Source organism: Pseudorca crassidens, chromosome 2, assembly GCF_039906515.1.
Source record: "Pseudorca crassidens isolate mPseCra1 chromosome 2, mPseCra1.hap1, whole genome shotgun sequence".
NCBI lineage: Eukaryota > Metazoa > Chordata > Mammalia > Artiodactyla > Delphinidae > Pseudorca > Pseudorca crassidens.
In genome coordinates this window covers 67,812,920-67,832,002 of record NC_090297.1, presented here as the reverse complement: position 1 = coordinate 67,832,002, position 19,083 = coordinate 67,812,920, and the positions used below count along the sequence as shown (strand labels likewise).

General features: G+C 42.7%; 1 protein-coding gene across 3 annotated transcripts in view; it reads right to left on the bottom strand.

The window, feature by feature from the left end:
* The window catches only part of GIPC2 (GIPC PDZ domain containing family member 2), an 86,070-nt gene extending 67,280 nt beyond the window's left edge, over positions 1–18,790 (bottom strand). Inside the window, exon 1 of one of the 3 annotated variants that reach the window (XR_010940916.1) lies at positions 17,567–18,790. Coding sequence is in view for 1 of the 3 variants with exons in the window: in XM_067726667.1 (XP_067582768.1) it covers positions 17,567–17,806 (240 nt within the window). In the remaining 2 variants the exon portion in view is untranslated. Of the gene's footprint in view, positions 1–2,069; positions 2,208–17,566 lie in introns of those variants that run through there. The other 2 variants (XM_067726667.1, XM_067726668.1) reach the window with 2 other exon arrangements.
* Between the last annotated feature and the right edge of the window lie 293 nt (positions 18,791–19,083).

Below are 19,083 nucleotides of genomic sequence, written 5' to 3'. Positions count from 1 at the left end.
TAATACATTGTTTAATTTGATTTACTGTAAAATAAGTATTTTTAAATGATTTCTTCCAGTTAATTTTAAAACTGACCATAACGCAAAGAAATGAATGTAACAAAACACAGACATTTAAGATCCATGCCTATTATCTTCCCAGTATAACACATGTAACAAATTTCTAAGATTTGTTTTTTTAAATATACATTATTTTATAAATCCAGTGCCTTTGCCTTCACCTTGTCAATGGCTACAGTCATCTAGAAAAAAAGTTTCAGTTTGGAAAAGATATAAAATTGGCAACAAGACAGATATTTAGAAACCTGATACTGTATGCTCTATTTAGACCTTCATGAGGATATCGTACAAAGCCCTGCCTCGGAACTATGTAGAACTTTCTATAAATGATTCACTTCTAAATTAGCTGTCCTGGGTCAGCAGTGGCAAGTCTTAAATAAAAGGTGAATCATCCTTTGTACTGTTCCTTCTCTGGTACAACCACATTTTTTCCCAGTGTTTTCAATGGGCAAAATAATGTGACAAAAATAATTTTATCCCCTCCTCCAAAATCAAATCACATTTTTTAATCTACCAAATGACTTCCCAGAGTAACAGAAAGAACGTTTTCCTTTGTTAATGAAATCTAATCAAAGCAACCACATAACAAAGAAAGGCAATCTCAAAGCAATTCTTGAAACAGTAAAAGGTTAAAAGAATAGAGATAGGTTTTAGTCTTGCTTTTGTGGACATTACACCGACACTAACCCGAGGAGTAAGATAAATCAAATGTGTGTAGCTATATATATCCATCCTCTTCCAAACTATAATTCAGGTCAGAGGAGATATCTGAGCTTTAGCCTGGTCTAATAATGCTGCAAGGTTACATGCCAATTTGAAAGACATCATAAATCACTGCTGTTCCCCTTGTCAGGTGCTGTCCCAAATTTTCCAGGTTTCTAAACCACGTATCTTCTTTTTTTTTTTTTTTAAACCACTTATCTTCTTAAAAGCGTCCTCTTGTTTGACACTTAAGATGGAAGAGAACCTCAAAAGGGAAGGAGAAACTCGATATAACAGGAGACATTTTACATCCGAGAATGCAGTCGAATGGTTTGTGAGACGTAACGTTATAAATTATAAATTATTATTTATTATATAAATAAATTATAAATTATTATTAGTAAGAGACCTGTGATTAAACTTTCCAGTTTACCAAATATACAAATATAAATTATATTATTTTTTAAAAAGCCATTAGATCCCCAAAGGGTCCTTAAACAAAATTCTAAAATTTGTTTGGCAGAGTGCTCATGTAGCAAGCACCCTCTTCATATTAACCAGGAAGCAGACTTATTATAACTCTTACAATGAAATGTCTACAAGGTATGTGATATTTAAAATCCACCCAAATGGCACAACATTGTAAATGAATTATATTTCAATAACTAACTAAATAAAAGCTACCCAAATAAATCATGAAAAATTGGAAAGCAAGCATGGGGAGCCACTCAGGGGTCAAGACGGGAGTGATGCAGGAGGGTGGTCTATTCCTTCCTACTCCCCAGAACAGAAATTCTGACAGAAAGAGATGAGCACTTTATGAAGAAAATGGGTCATGCAAGAAACTGTCAACAACTTGAGGGAGTGAAAGATTGCAATTGATTTTTATTCTAAACTAGGACACCTGAAAGATGTTAGAAAAACATAGTGCAGAGTGACAGGGCAAGAGGGGACAAAGGAAAATGTACTATAGGGTTCCCTAGATGAGAGGTGACGAAGGGTTGGGGTGAGGGAGTGGAGGCAAACTCAGTGACCGCCTTAGACCCTTATTGATTAGAAAGCCTGAGAAGCATAGAAAAGTTCACCCATGGGTGGGGCTGGTGTGACGCAAGGGAGGTTAGCCGAGAGTCTGGAGACGGTGAAGATTCATCTAGGTTCAGGTTGTTCAATTTCAAGCCACCTCCCACCCCAGGGGTAGACAGCTCCAAGAACAGAGACCAGGAAGACACGGAGAGGAGTTGCCAGGAATAGAATCCTGTCACAGAATCGGAGACCCTTAGTCACAGCCCTGGCTGAGAGCCTCTCACCTTTGCTCCCAGGGGTTTATGACCAGCTCGGGCTCCCCACTCTCCCGAGCAGCTTCTTCCCACCCTCTGCTTGCCAACATTCCTGCCCTTCCTGCCTGTAGGCCTCCTGCGACTGGAGCAGACAGAGCAGTTAGAGAAGAGGGGAGGAGGACCCAGCAGTGTCAGGAAGCTTCCCGAAGAAGCTGGCAGGGCTCCATCCTCACTCCCAAGAATGTGTCACCAAGCCAGAGCCAGGACGAGGAGTACCAGCATCTCCTGGCTCCAAGCTTAGAGCTGACGCTGTGCCTTCACTACCTGCTTCTATTTTTATGCCCACACCCTCCTCTCCCCACCCCCTCCCTAAATGCCTACCATTCAAAACTTTCCTTACTGCCTAGGAAACTGGCTTGTGTGTGGTGCGTGCTTAATTAGCAAATGTATGATAAACTTTCTCACATCGCATTTTTTTTTCTCCTTTTCTATAATTAGAGGGACTCTGGATCCTAGTTCACCGCTGCTGTCCCAGAGTAATTATTACAACCTTCCTTCTCACTCTGTGAAGTGTCTGGGCAGGAAATATAAGTTACGTGGCCATCTATTTATAATGCTTCTTCTACTAAGCAGATCAAATAAGCACGTTCCCTTTTCAGGATGATAAGACTAGACAACATGGGATAAAAGGAAAAACATGATTTGCATGTTGAGGAAAGGCAGTGGTAGAGTTCTTCCTCTATCCCTTAGCATGTAAGTAATCTTCCCCAGAAGCTTCTTGGAAGTCAGTGTCCGTGACTTGAGCACAATTAAGAATCTAGGAGGGACTTCCCTTGTGGCGCAGTGGTTGGGAATCTGCCTGCCAGTGCAGGAGACACGGGTTCGAGCCCTGGTCCGGGAGGATTCCACATGCTGCGGAGCAACTAAGTCTGTGCGCCACAACTACTGAGCCTGTGCTCTGGAGCCCGTAAGCTACAACTACTGAAGCCCGTGTGCCTGGAGCCTGTGCTCCACCATGAGACAGGCTACCACAATGAGAAACCTGTGCACCGCAATGAGGAGTAGCCCCCGCTCACTGCAACTAGAGAAAGCCAGGGCGCAGCAATGAAGACACAACGCAGCCATAAATAAATAAATAAATAAATTTAAATTAAAAAAAAAAACTTCATTAAAAAAAAAAGAATCTAGGAGACTCATGTACACAGTATTATATTTAAAATAAATAACCAACAAGGACTTAATGTAAAAATAATAATAATAATAAAGACATTTAAAAAATAAAAAATTTTAAAATAAAATTTGTTTTTAAATCTCCAACTAACTTTAAAAAAAAGATTCTAGGAGATTTAACAAGTGTGGGGAGAGTTGAAAATGAGCTCTAAATGTTCAGTGGGAGAATGGAGTAGAATAATAGAATTCCATGCTGAGAAAAATTCTGTCACAGATACGTCTAGAGATATGACACAAAGAAACATGGGTATTCCTAAAGAGTTATTTTTGAAATAACTCTTTTGAATAAGAGTTCAAGAGAAATAAGCATTGACAAATGCAATGCAAAATAATTCTGAATAAATTTGTATATTTAATATTTCAAGTTTGAGATCTTTGACTGTGTTGACTGAAATAGTTTATTAGGTTTATACTAAACTTTATTGAAGAAGCCCTTGTCAGAAGAGTCCACGTTAGTTACTGTAACGCAGAATTCCACACTGAGATAGCTTAGTTTGAGGATCATGTATAGAGATAATCTTTTAAATTTGCTTTCCTTATTTTCTGGGATTAGGCAAAAAGTAGGAGACTGAAATTGTACAGGTCTAGAATAGAAAAACTAAAAAGACAAAATTACCAAAAAAGTACTCAAAAATTGCCTAAAAAGCATCTTTTTTGAGGAAAAGAGGGAACGAGAACTAACATTTATTGAACCGTTGTTCTAGATACCTAATACGCTATTTCATTCAGTTCTCGCGACACTCCTATAAGCCAGGTATTATTTGTACATTTTCCAGGTTCAGTTCCATTGTTCAATTTTCCAGGTGAGAAAATTGAAGCCACTCGGTGGCACCTCCAAGCATCAAACTCGGGGCACACCACGCTACTCTGAAACCCATCTCCCCATCAGATTGACGTAAAGCATTGCTGTCATGCCACCCTGACTCTCCATCTATCATAGGACCCTGTAAGCCTGTGAAATAGCCACAGCAACATGTGTGGCTTTGAGATATTGCAAAAGCTTGGAATCTCACTAAATTAACCAGCCATGTTTCACTTTGTATAATTACAATCCTATAATACTGATCCTAAAACTGTAAGTATAAAACAAGAGGTCTTTCTACTGCTTTTCCCTTCTTGTTGCTTTCCCATTTTGCCCCCCTTTACATCCTTAATTCACAGCTTAGAGCAAGTGATTAACCTCAAGCAAACTGGCATAAAGCAATGTTGCCAGCAGGTAGGGTGATACTGGAAAACTTTGAAATCTTGTGGGAGCTTTTTTGGTTGTTACAATGATTATGTACACCACTGGCGCTGGCAGAGATAGGGGATGAGGCAGGGATACGGTATGAACTCTAGTGCTCAGAGAGGCTCAGCCTGGTGAGCCTAATTCTGATGATTTTCAAATGTCCTACTAGAGATTCATGTTGGGAAGAGAATATATATATTCTCTTGTTTGTGTAGAACCTTATCAAGAGTTGTTCATCATTTCAGAAAATCAAGTCACTGACAGCACTGTTGTCCATGTTATTTGAATTTAACATGAAATATTTATACCATTTGCTCCTATTATTGTTACATTCATTATATAGTTCTATGAATACCTACAAATATTTAGATAACAAAAGGTAACAGAAAGGAGTCAACAACAATCAAGTGACTATTGTCTTATTTTTTTTCTTCGTTTCCTTATTCTTTTTAAATCCAAACTTATTCACTGTAAGTAGGTAAATACAAGCAACTGACTGCTTCATTATGTCTTCTGAGATAGTTTTCCCAAGTATTTGCATTGAAATCCATGTTTGTTCCTAATGGTTTTAAAAATTACGTGTATAGGTAGGTATTATTGTTTAAATTTTTATTTCAGGATAAGTAAAAGTGGTGCCACAAAATATTTGTTATTACAGGGGAACTTTGGGTCCAATAAGGTTAAGAACCACTTGTGTAAAGGAAAGAACATGGGCTTTGGAGTCAGACAAACCTAAGACAGAAGACGTCTCTTTGGACTGCATGATTTGCATACTTTACTTTTTTTTTTAAGTCTTTATGGAACTTGTTACAATATTGTTTCTATTTTATGTTTTGGTTTTTTGTCCCCAAGGCACGTGGGGTCTTAGTTCCCCGAGCAGGGATCAAACCCACACCCCCTGCGCATTGGAAGGTGAAGCCTTAACCACTGGACCGCTAGGGAAGTCCCTTGACTAGTTTACTTTTTCTTTTTTTAATTAATTTATTTTATTTTATTTACTTTTGGCTGCATTGGGTCTTCATTGCTACGCATGGGCTTTCTCTAGTTGTGGCGAGCGGGAGCTACTCTTCATTGCGGTGCGCAGGCTTCTCATTGCGGTGGCTTCTCTTTTTGCAGAGCACGGGCTCTAAGCATGTGGGCTTCAGTAGTTGTGGTGTCCGGGCTCAGCAGTTGTAGCTCGCAGGCTCAGTAGTTGTGGCACACTGGCTTAGTTGCTCCACAGCATGTGGGATCTTCCCGGGCCAGGGCTCGAACCCATGCCCCCTTCATTGGCAGGCGGATTCTTAACCACTGCACCACCAGGAAAGCCAGAGTAGTTTATTTTTGTTCTGAGCTCCAATTGCCTCATCTATCGATCACAGCCATTTCTGGGGGCTCTGTTAAGAATTGCTATTTAGGTTAAGTGGTAATGATAGGTATTCAACAATAATTCCCTTCTCAATGCTCAAGCTATGCTTCCCTCCCCCACTTACCTTTACAGAAGGCAGGAAAATTAAGATAGGAAGGGGGAAGTATAAAGAATACAGAAGGAAGGACTTCCCTGGTGGTCCAGTGGGTAAGACTCCACGCTCCCAGTGCAGGGGGCCCAGGTTTGATCCCTGGTCAGGGAACGAGATCCCACATGCATGCAGCAACTAAGAGTTCTCATGCCGCAACTAAAGATCCCATATGCCACAATGAAGACCTAACACAGCCAAAAGTAAATGAATTTTTAAAAAAGAATACAGAAGAAGAAAGGGAGTAACAAATCATGATCTGTACCTAATACCTAACTACACCCAGAACACACTGTTAGTATCAAATGTGAAAAGGTTCAGGAGGTTCAAGTTACATTCTGGCCCTGGATCATGAAGAACATGTTGTTAATGCCAATCAATCACACAAACACTACTACAAACACTACTACTTAATGCAATATATGGATATGTAAATTGTTCCAGGAATGGGTACAGAATTATCATTTCCTCAACCTTGTTACTGTGTATCCCTTTAAGACCACTTAAAGTTAACACTGTAACTTAAGAACCTGTAGAGGTTGAGATGTAGATCTGGATTTTAGCCTTTCTAGCCTTTCTTTTTTTTTTTTTTTTTTTTTAAGTTGGAACTCTTCCTCTACACGTAGTTTGATTATCTCCAGGGAGATTTTTATACAATAGCAAATACACTTTCTGAATGCTGGATCTTGGGCCTGTTTAGCCACTACTAACTGGGGGTCAGATATGTTCCTAAAAGGCAAATATTCTATCACTGACAAGGTCTAAGGTCCCTTCTTCCCTTTCGCTTATCTGTAGAAGCCATAGGACCTCCCTGGTATTAGTCATGTCCAAGCTTCAACTTCATACTCCACATTTTAATCACCAAAATTTCAAAATACTCAGCATACCCCAAACAGAAAGGCTAGAGTTTCTAAGACAATGAGAAAAAAGCAGTTTTTAGATCCCAATCCAGAGAAACAGTGACAGTCATCCACTGTCCATTGTGCATCACTATGTTATACACCTGAAACAATACTGTACATCAACTATACTTCAATAAAAAAATGAACCCCTTTGGTTACCTTAGGTGATGGGGATTTATTATAAGGAAACACAGGGAAACAAAAGAAGCACAGGAAACCTTCTCAGAAGACAGACTTCTTAGAAATTACTAAAAATTGGCTCATTGCCATTAAAGACACAGTGTCAGCTCTCCTAGCATGAAGGACATTCTGATGGCCCTCTGTGACCTTGAAAGGACCCCAGTGACTCTGTCATCCCCAGGCTTCAATGTTTTTTTCTTAGGTCCACTTCTTCGCTTCTGCTACTACCAACTGTACAGAACAGATACATGGTATGCTCCTAATCTGTTAAAAGTAGAAGGGAGGTTTACACTTACACAGATATGCATTTACTTTCACACAAACACACACTCATAAATTCACAAATTTTATTTTTCTGTAATGATGGTCAAGAAAGTGGCCGAAGCAGACGCTTCTGGGGAAAGAGGACTAGGGAACCGTGGTTCACACTTTTTTCCCCACACACAAAAAAGTGGTTATCCACTTTTTAAAATTTTTTACTATGTACATATATTATTTTTTCAATTGAAATAAAAATTGGCGGATTTCCCTGGCAGTCCAGTGGTTAAGACTCCATGCTCCCAGTGCAGGGGGTCCAGGTTCAATCCCTGGTCAGGGAACTAAGATCCCACATGCTGCACCACATGGCCAAAAAAAATAAATAAAAATAAAGACACCAATTTCTAAAAAAATTAAAATAAAAAATAAAATAAAAATTGGTTTTAAATAACATTTACTATGTAGCTCCTCTGTGGACTTCTGCTTCACAGAGAGTAATTTCTGCTAGGAAATTTAGTGAATGAATAAAACAAAACCACAAAAGCCATTTTCCCTTGGTGGTCTTTGGTCAAACATCATGGATATGCTCACTGAGAGCCAACAGGTGGAAAGAAAGAGGAGGACCTGAGAGGAAGGTTACAGTTAATAACACTGAGGAGGGGACTTCCCTGGTGGTCCACTGACTAAGACTCCACACTCCCTATGCAGGGGCCCAGGTTCGATCCCTGGTGAGGGAACTAGATCCCACATGCTAAAGATCCCACATGCTGCAACTAAAGATCCCACACATGGCAATGAAGATCCCGTGTGCTGCAACTAAGACCCAGTACGGGCACATAAATAAATAAATATTAATATTAAAAAAAATATATATATATGGGACTTCCCTGGTGGCACAGTGGTTAGGACTCCACGCTCCCAATGCAGGGGGCCGGGGTTCGATTTCTGGTCAGGGAACTAGATCCCACATGCATGCCACAACTAAGGAGCCCTCGAGCCACAACTAAGGAGTCCGTCTGCCACAACAGAGACCCGGCGCAACCAAATAAATAAATATTTATAAATAAATAAATAATTTTTTTAAAAAAACAGTCTTTGATTTGAAGTCATTCTCTTTATTCTAGTTTGTTACCACACTTTCCTGTATAATTACAGTTTTGTATTTGTGGAATCAAAATTACATGCTAGGTATGTACACTGAGCAGTAAAGGTACACACGGCTCAATACTTTTGGGGCTCTGCCACAATTTTCTCAATCAAATTCCATCTCACTCTTCTTTGATCTCTGCCTACCATATCCCTACCTGCATATTTGGTATCTCTGGCAGCATCCTTCATATTCCACCTTGTATTATCAGCATATACATACTTGTTTACTCATATGCCTTAGTTTACTCTTACCACCACTCCTATACATTGTAAGTTCCATGAGATAGGCAGTTGGTAACATTTGTATGCATTTCAATACTTTTTACATAAAAATGACACTCCAATATTTTCAATTGAGCGCACAAGCTCTGGAAGACCGTTCATACCGGAAAAGACCTTGGATCTTCTCATTTAATCCAGTGGTTCCCAAAAACATATCTGCCAACAGATGACAGACCAACTGCCTAGGGACACCAGGGAAAAGTTAAATTACCAACATTTTTCAGGCCCTAGCCCAAATCTGTAGAAGCGGGGCCCAGAAACCTGCATTCTTGGAGTACTGACTCACACGCCTGAGCATAAGTAGGAGTTGTTAATTTTTAAAGGAGGCCATTAGACTGAGAGGGTTCTAATGAACTTGGCAGCCTAGGTAAGCAAACCAAAACCTAGGCCAGCAGATGCCTCAACGTTAAGAAACTTAAAGGACAACGAATCACAAACAGCCAAGTAGGTTTTCCCAAATAAGGCAACCACTTAAGCTAGACCCAATCAAATAACTTCCTCACTTTGCCTCCACATCTCCTCTAGAAAAACCTTGCCCCTAACTCCTGTCTGCTGAGCACTCCTAACCCCTTCTGGTTTGCCACTGCCCAAATCGATTTTTGCTCAAATATACTCAATTTAAATATGCCTCAGTTTATCCTTTAAAAGAATTAACAGGGAAAGAACAGGGGAAAGATTTCCAGGTAAAGAGAAGAACAACAGATAAATGTCAGAGAACCAAGAATAGTTTCATGCTCTCTACAGGCCGTGGAAGATGTCTGCCACATCCCTAATTCAAGAAGTCTCAGACGATCTGTCCTGCCCACTGTCCTCTCCAACAGGACTCCTTATCCACTGTTCATCCACCTTAGTACCACCTACACACTGGACCAGAGACGAGCCCTGACCCACAAGCCAAAGGGGCCTGCCCCACCTGTCCTGTACCCTGACTCAACAACAGAGACTCACTCTCAGGGAGTTCAAGTTTGAGACAGAGTGCGCGCACAGAAAGTACAGAAGCAAAGGACTAAAAGACAGAGAGGAGGCAATAGGGGCCTTAAAGGAGCAAAGTCAAAGGATAAAAAGAGGGAATCAGTCAAGAACACAGTAAGAAGTAGGGAGACAGGTTGAGAGGGAAGGGGAAGAGCAACTGGACTTGCTCTTGGTTCTCCAGAGTCTGAAGTTACTGCTTTCACCCAGACAGCATGAGTGATGTTCCAGTTGTCCACGGAACCTGACTGCCCAGCTACAGAGGTGATCCTGGGCTTCCTCACCCCCCCATACATCCTAACAAATACACACATACACGTTGTCCAAGGTAACCTGAGTGTCTCCATCTCTTACAACCCAAGAGCCTCCCATGTCCACTCAGGATGGCTGGAGGGGTGGGAGTAGGTGAGGGACGGAAAGGGGACACCATCTGTCTATGAGGTAGCAGAGGCTTGGGGAGGGGTTCAGACTTGATTCTAGAGTTGTTCACACACCTACTTGGGGGGGATCTCCAGCACACAAATCAACAGTCTTACCCATTTCTTATCTTCCTGAGAGCAATGAGGTCTATAAGGCAGCTGGTGAGACTATCCTCCCACTTCTCAAAATGAGTCACGGTTCTAGGGGGAATTTTTTGGTGTTTTGTTTTTTACTTGAGCTTTTCATAGAAAACAGAGGCTGATGCTCATGAGGGATAGTAAGCATACATAATGATCGTAGTATATTTAGAACTTCTCAGATGGTACTGTGCAATTCCAGAAAATACCATCCTATTTAACTTAAACTAAACTTTATAAAGGAAGCATAGCAAAGGAATGGTCGATTGTGTTTCAACTTTATAAAACACCAGTCAGGGGTCATTCCCCTGCTGAAAAATACTTGGCTTACTCTTACTGCCTACAGAATAGAACCCATATAGCTTCAAGGACATTTGTAGTCTCACTACTGTTTACATCTTCAGCTTCATCTCCTACCAGATCCACCATCTACTTTTATTTATTAAACTTTTATGGTGCAACTAAGCAATCTAGCAACTCTGGAAATGAGATTTTTAAGGGAAAAAACTCTCCCAGCCCTCAGTAAGAGATAAGTAACTAAATTCAATTCAGTGTGCTAATGCTATGTTAAAATCATGCAGTACTGGGTATTAAACATATCTAGGGCTTCCCTGGTGGCGCAGTGGTTGAGAGTCCGCCTGCCGATGCAGGGGACACAGGTTCGTGCTCCGGTCCAGGAAGATCCCACGTTCCACGGAGCAGCTGGGCCTGTGAGCCAGGGCCACTGAGCCTGCGCGTCCGGAGCCTGTGCTCCGCAACGGGAGAGGCCACAGCAGTGAGAGGCCCACGTACAGCAAAAAAACAAACAAACAAACAAAACGTATCTAGATTGGCAGATTCACAAGGAAGGCTTCTTGGAGGAGGTGACAGTTGAGACTGGAGAGGTGGGTAGGAGCTACCAGAACAAGGAAGTGAGAACATCATGAGAAAAGGCATAGAGGAATGAAACAGTTAAACATTCTGGAATAAAAAGGGGATTGTTAGGAGATGAGACTGGAGCAGTAGGCACGGGGCAGGACTAAAGAGGCAGGCGGGACTAGGAGACGTTGTCTGGCTTGTGGGGGTTATTTGTAAGTGCTATGGTCTGAATGTTCATGTCCCCTCCCCCAAAATTCAAATGTTGAAATCCTAGTGTTAATGGGTGGGGCCTTTGGGAATTGCTCAAATTATGAGGGTGGACCCTCACAAATGGGATTAGTGCCTTATCATAGAGGCTCCAGAAAGACCATTAGCCCCTTCCACCAGATGAGGACAGAGAAAGAAGTGCCAGCTATGGACTAGGAAATGAGCCTTCACCAGAGGTAACCATGCTGGCACATTGATCTTGGACTTCCCAGCCTCCAGAACTGTGAGTAATACGTTTTTCTTGTTTATAAACTACCAAGTTGGTGGTATTTTTTTAATAGCAGCCCAAAAGGAATATGACAGTAAGTAACAGGGAGCCTTGTAGGTTTTTGAGATTGGTATGATGAGAATCAATATTAAAATAGAGGATGCGGGACTTCCCTGGCAGTGCAGTTGTTAAGAATCCACCTGCCTATGCAGAGAACACAGGTTCGAGCCCTGGTTCGGGAAGATCCCACATGCTGCGGAACAACTAAGCCCGTGAGCCACAACTACTGAGCCTACGCTCTAGAGCCCACGAGCCATAACTACTGAGCCTGCGTGCCACAATTACTGAAGCCTGCATGCCTAGAGCCCATGCTCTACAACAAAAGAAGCCACTGCAATGAAAAGGCCATGCACCACAACAAAGAGTAGCCCCTGTTCGCCACAACTAGAGAAAGACTGCACACAGCAATGAAGACCCAACAGAGCCAAAAATAAATTAATTAATTACTTTTTTAAAAAAATAGAGGATGGGTGGAATCAGGGAAACCATATTCAGGGTACCATTTAGAATCTGCATTGTAGAAATCCAGCAGTGACAACTGTCAATGCCTTCCAGCCAAAAACCACCAGGAATTCTCATTTCTAGTTTACTGTTCCTTGCAACAAGGAGGCAGCACACCATGGAGAACCGTGGGGGAGGGTCTGAGTAAGAGGGCATTAGAAAAGATTTGGGCTTATGTCAGGTGATGTTAGGACAGCATAGGTTTGCTGTCAGGAACTGAGGACAAGTCTATGACTCAGTATCTTAATAAAACTATCTACAAGGTGGGGAAAACTGTCAAAGCTAAAACTGTAGGTGGTAAAAGGAGCAGCAGTCATTTATATCAGTCAAGACAGGGGGATAAGAACTTCCCCAGTGACACAGTGGTTAAGAATCTGCCTGCCAATGCAGGAGACACGGGTTCGAGCCCTGGTCCGGGAAGATCCCACATGCCACAAAGCAACTAAGCCCGTGCACCACAGCTACTGAGCCTGAGCTCTAGAGCCCGCGAGCCACAACTACTGAGCCCGTGTGCCTAGAGCCCATGCTCCACAACAAAGAGTAGCCCCGGCTCACTGCAACTAGAGAAAAGCCCACACGCAGCAACGAAGACCCAATACAGCCAAAAATAAATAAATAAATAAATTTATTTTTTATAAAAAGGGAATAGGGAGTGCTATAATTTGGGGTGTTTTGTTTTTTCTTTTCGTTTTTTGTTTGTTTTGTTTTTAGGGGGTGCTGTAATTTTAAATGGGATGATCAGTACCAGCCTCACTGAGAAGATGACATTAGACCAAACTTCAGGAAGAGCATTCTGGGAATTCCCTGGCTGTCCAGTGGTTAGGACTCGCACTTTCACTGCTGAGGGCTCAGGCTCAATACCTGGTCGTGGAACTAGGATCCTGAAAGCCACAAGGCGTAACCGAAAAAAAAAAAAAAAGATCATTTTGCCAAGGAGAGGTTCTGGTAGAGAAGACAGCCAGTGCAAAAGCCCTAAGGCTCCAGAGCTCAAGGAACAGCCTAGAGGTCAGACTAGCTGGAGCATGTTAGAGAGGCCACAGGGCCTGTAAGCATCATTGGATTTTGGCTTTTACTCTAAGTGAGCTGAGGAGCTATCAGTCTTGAGCAGAGAGATGAGATGCAGAATATATCTCATTGGAGACAGCAACTTCTGAGTTTTGCTATAAAGGAGAAATGGGGTAATAGCATAAGAGATGGGGGCAGGTGACAAGAGAAGGTTTTTTTTTTTTTTAAGAGAAATAGCATAATTGCATGCTGAACGTTTGGCTTGAAATTAAAATCACAATTCTTGACTCTTCTGCTTCCCCAGTGCACTGCTTTATTTGACTGCTCTATGTATTGAGAGAGAAGGGGCTGTACTTGCTTGATCCATTCATTCAATGAATTACTTAGTATCACAACATATACAAACTAATGTAACCAAATCGAAGTTAATAATTTCTGAAATCTATAGTTTTCAGCTTCTGGACAAGTATCTAGCTATAAAAGTGATTTCTTAATAAACTCTTTCAAATTCACTCTTTCCCCACAATCTTTCCACATAATAGAGAATTAAGAAAATATGTCATGACACAAACTACTCGTCAAACAATTACAGTAGTAAAATATTCAAAAGGCCCCTTCAACAAATTTTATGACTACAGCTCAAGAGTTTAGTAATCAACGCGTACATGAATCCTGAAATTTTTCCTTTTTTTTTTGGCTGTGCACGGCATGCGGGAGTTTAGTTCCCTGACCAGGGATCCAACCCATGCCCCCTGCAGTGGAAGCGCGGTGTGCTAACTACTGGACTGCCAGGGAAGTCTCTGAATCCTGAATATTTTAAAAGATGGTATCAAATGTTTTGTAAAACTGTCCCAGCATTTATGACTTAACTGTTCTTTTAACTGTTCTTTTAGATGAGATTTACTTTTTTTCTTTTTGCTGAATTGCTCATTTAGGTGTTTAGAAAAATGATATCAGCTGTAAGGGATTTTTGCATAATTGGCCATCTGTTTCAAGGTAATGATTACAGACTGCACCCTGCAAGTGATTCATAGGTTTCGTTAACTTCCTCCTTCAGAAACCAGGAAATAGGTGAAATCCATAATTATCAGTTTCACTACAGCATCTTTTTGAGGTAGTAAGTATTTTGGTGGTTGAGTCTGAGGGTTTACTTGAAAAGATCATTTGTTTAAAAAAGAAGTTTTGCCGGTTTGTATTTGGAATCTGAATATAGTTACCAAGAATCCCACAGCTGCTATGCTGAACTTGGAACCAGGAAACCTTGATTCGAATCCCAACTCCGCCACACATGAGTCCAGTGACTCTGGGCAAGCTACTTGACTTCTCAGAGCCTCATGTAGCTCAACTGCAAAATGAGAAGACTCCTTGCCTCAGTGCTATGGTGAGGATGGAATGATCACCCTGTAGCCTTAAACGCCTCGCACAGCCAGGGACACATTACAGACTCCCTGCCATCAGGTCAGGCCAACTCCTTCCCTCTTTTCCTTAGCAGAAAGAGTACAGCTCTTCATACAGTGCCATTTGTATCCTTATAGCCACCTCTCTAGAGAAAAGGCAGGACTTCTGATATAGTCATATAAAGGGGGAAAATTTTTGTTTTTTCCCCACTGACATCTCAAAAGTTTATACCACTATTCCTCTTGCTGGGGGAATGGGATGAGAAATGGTATCTCACTAGTGTACATTTTATTTTAATAAATTACTCGTTTCAAAAGTAACTATTGAGGACTTCCATGGTGGCGCAGTGGTTAAGAATCCACCTGCCAATGCAGGGGACACAGGTTCAATCCCTGGTCCGGGAAGATCCCACATGCAGCAGAGCAACTAAGCCCGTGCGCCACAAATACTGAGCCTGCGCTATGGAGCCCGCGAGCCACAACTACTGAGCCCGCGTGCCACAACTACTGAAGCCCGCGCGCCTAGAGCTCGTGCTCTGCAACAAGAGAAGCCACTGCAATGAGAAGCCTGCGCCCTGCAACAAAGAGTAGCCCCCGCTCGCCACAACTAGAGAAAGCCCGCGTGCAGCAGTAAAGACCAAACGCACCCAAAAAATATTCATTCATTCATTAAAAAAGTAACTATTTAGATACTTTGACATATACTATGATGATCAATACTTTACCTTGAATATACTTAACTCTTTTTAGTCTAGATGGAAAACCTGCATTAATGTTGATTATATGCATAAACATACTAATATATATATCTAGGGTTATAAAAATGTATGAACTTTGATAAAGCACATCAAAATACCTAATGTTTATCTTGAAATTTTAATGCAAGTCAGCACATTGTAAACTTAAAATGCTGAACATGGTTGCCAAGTTATTGCTGAGACACCCTGGAAAACTTGGGAAGCAATATAACTTCATGGAATTTGGAGCCAGAAAAAAAACCTGGGTTTAAACCCAGGCTCTGGGACTTCCCTAGTAGTCCAGTGGTTAAGACTCCGCACTTCCAATGCAGGGGGCATGGGTTTGATCCCTGGTCGGGGAACTAAGATATCACATGCCGCACAGCATGGCCAAATAAATAAATTAATTAAATAAACACAGGATCTGCCACTTACTATATGTAATTTTGAAAATTTTCTGAACCTCAAAGCATTAGTTTCCTATCTGTGAAGTAGGGATAATAATAATACTTCTCAGGGATTAAGTGGATTGAGTAAAGTCATGCATCTAGAACTCAAAATAGTATTCCATTATGATGAGGAAGACTTAATGCAAAGTAAATAAATCTGGAGTCCCTGGTTACAGGACAGATATTTAAAGTTGTCAGTTAAGAATGCTAACTAGCTCACTTAGCTTAGAAACAAGAAGATCCAAGTTTAAAATAACGGCCCAGCTTTTTTGTTGCTAGCTATGTGACCTTGGCCAAAGGCCAGACACATTGTACCTCAGCCCACTCATTTAACTGTTAGGTATTAATGATATTAGGTATTAATGATATTAGTTACAATTTGTAAAGCACTGACCATACACCAATGCAATCTGATAGGTTTACACATGCACTCCAGTCTTTACAATAACCCTTCAAGGTAGATATCCTTATCTCTATTTTACAAATGGCTGAAATTGAGAGAAGTTAAACTTGTTCAAGGCCACCCAGCTAGTAAGTGGTAGAGCCTGGATCCACAGTGGGGTTTGTCAGTCTCCAAATCCTGTCCTTAACTACCCAATGAACTCTCTGCCACCTACCTCTCTTAGAGAAGATCAAATAACATTTTTCCTGCAAGAGTGCTTTTTGAATTGAAACGTCCTATACAAACGTGAAGTATTATCGTTAATACTCTATATCAATCTAAATAATTCATAGAATGGGTCTGTGATTTGCCCCCTCAGTGCCTGGGAACCCTGAAAGAATAAAAGGTTAGCTTCAAGATCTCTTTCATCTCCTCTTGGAATTTTGTCTTGACCTCAATTTCGCTTGAACTGACCTGATAAACAACATTAAAGAATAGATAGCCAAATGCTGCTCTTTGCCACCCAAAGGCAGCTCTCTGCACTCTCAGGAGTCCAGGGCAACAAGGTCTTGTGCTTTTCCTTGAAATATGGACAAAATATTTTCTTGGACTGACTTCTCACACCTGCATTTGCAGTTAGCGTGGGAAAGCATAAATAAAAGTGGTCACACAAATGTCCGCCTAAACTAGGGCTTTGGAAATCACCCTATAACAAACTCCAGTTCCTGGCACACATGCTATCGATCTAATAAAAGCAAATTTCAGTCCCTTTTCAAGGATATGGGGTAAAATTTAGAGGGGCTTTTCCCTCTGAAATTTTTGTCAACTAGTCCCGCATAGTTTAGTATAACTCTCTTAGTTATCCACCCTTAGAATAATAAGCTTCCCGGAAATACCAAAGCGTTGATGACATGTGACATGATATATGCGGGTCAAAATGGGGCTCGGTTTGGTATCACCCGGAAGGCACCCCCTAGCCCGCCAATCCCGGAGATGCTCAGCGTGGCCCGCTCACCCCTGCAGAGGAAGCAGGAGGGCAAAGTCCAGACAAAGTGAAGGGTGTTAATTTGCCGAGCCAGATCTCGACGCTGGGAAGGCGCCGAAGCTGCTGAATCTCGGGTTACTAGAGCATGCTCATTTACATGAGGAAGAAAGGTCGTCCCGGGTTTCCCAGAGGCCAGATAGAGACTGGAGAGTGTGACTTTCTCCAGTCCTGGGACTTACCTCTTCCCTTCCCTGTAAGGCCCTCTCGCCCCCCCTGGGGCGCTCACAGCCGCGGACCCCACCCCGCTTCCGACTTCGGGATCCGGGAAGCGCAGCTCAACCAGCCGGAGCCAATTTAAACCTGCGCGGGGCGGTGGGAGAAGCGGCGAGAGGGAGCGAGAGGCTGAGCCCCAGCCCCCGGCGCTTACCTCCGACGGCGAAATCTCAAACACGCTCGCGATCTTGGCGTAGAGCTCCTGGATGCTGGAGAAGTTCTCCACTCTGCCCGTGGCGCTGCCGTGGGCCAGCTGCGTGTGGAAAACCAGCCTGCAGGTGGGCGCCGGGAGGCTGGGTAGGCTGCCGCCAGCCGCATTAGTCTGCTCGCCCTCCACCAGCCGGGAGGTCTCCTTGGTATTGAATTTCTTTTTTCTCCGCAGCCGCAGGGGCATCTTGCCTGGCCGAGGGCGGGGACCCACCTGCACTCCACGGACTGCTGCCTCCTTGGCCTGGGCCCGCGGACTTTGTGCTATGGGCCTGCCGGCTCCGGGCAGGTGCAGCCTGGGCTGGGCCAATGGCAGAGGAGCTCCCGCCAGGCCCCGCCTGCTCAGGGCCCTCCTCCACTGAGAGGAGCTGCACCTGCAACCCACCGAGCAGCCACCTGCCCTCCGGATGGATCAGGGAGAAGAAAAGTTGGACCCTGAGGAAGGGGAATGTTGCCTACCATTCCAGTTCTACAAGGATCAAGCCATCAACCATCGCAGCTGCCCCGGATGGTGTGCCCTGAGGGGAATTCAGGATGGAGAAAACAAGGAAGCATTCTGTTATTTGGATACTGGCCCTAGATAGTTAAGATGCACATCTAAGGAATCATTTCAGTGAACTCAGACTCTTGCATCTTCCCCTACATAGGAAAGCACTACAATCATTAACTTGAGACATCTGTCCTTTGTGATTAGCAGTAATCTTTTCATGTTCCATAACACGTTTTTATCCAACAAAAACACCCATATATCCTGGCTCCTCCCTTACCTCTTCTGAGCAGTTCCTCAGAGCTATCTGAGAGGCTCTCCTCCGCTATAGTGCTCAGTAAGGTCCCCGAATGAAACAACTCAAAACGTTTAGGTTGTGCAGGTTCTTCAGTCGATAGCCCATTCCCTCCTCTCATCTCCTGGCTTCTTTCCCCTCCTTTAAAAATGGTTCAATTTCTAGGGATTTCCCTGGTGGTGCAGTGGTTAGGAATCCGCCTGCCAATGTGGGGGACTCAGGTTCTAGCCCTGGTCCGAGAGGATCCCACATGCCCTGTAGCAACTAAGTTCATGCACCACAACTGCTGAGCCTGCGCTCTAGAGCTCACAGGCCACAACTACTGAGCCCACGTGCCACGACTACTGAAGCCCGCACACCTGGAGCCATGCTCCGCAACAAGAGAAGCCACCGCAGTGAGAGGCCTTTGCACCGCAATGAAGAGTGGCCCCACTCGCCGCAACTAGAGAAAGCCCGCGCGCAGCAATGAAGACCCAATACAGCCAAAAATAAATAATAAATAAATAAATTTTGTTTTTAAATGACTCAATTTCTATAAAAGCCTTAGGATTCTGATTCTATAGAACAACACATCTTAGAATACAAACATGCTGGCCCTTCTGGTGATGGTCATAAACGTGTGGTCGGCACTCACACACGACTGGGCCACATGCCTTCGTAACTATGTGTCTGGGCCATTGAG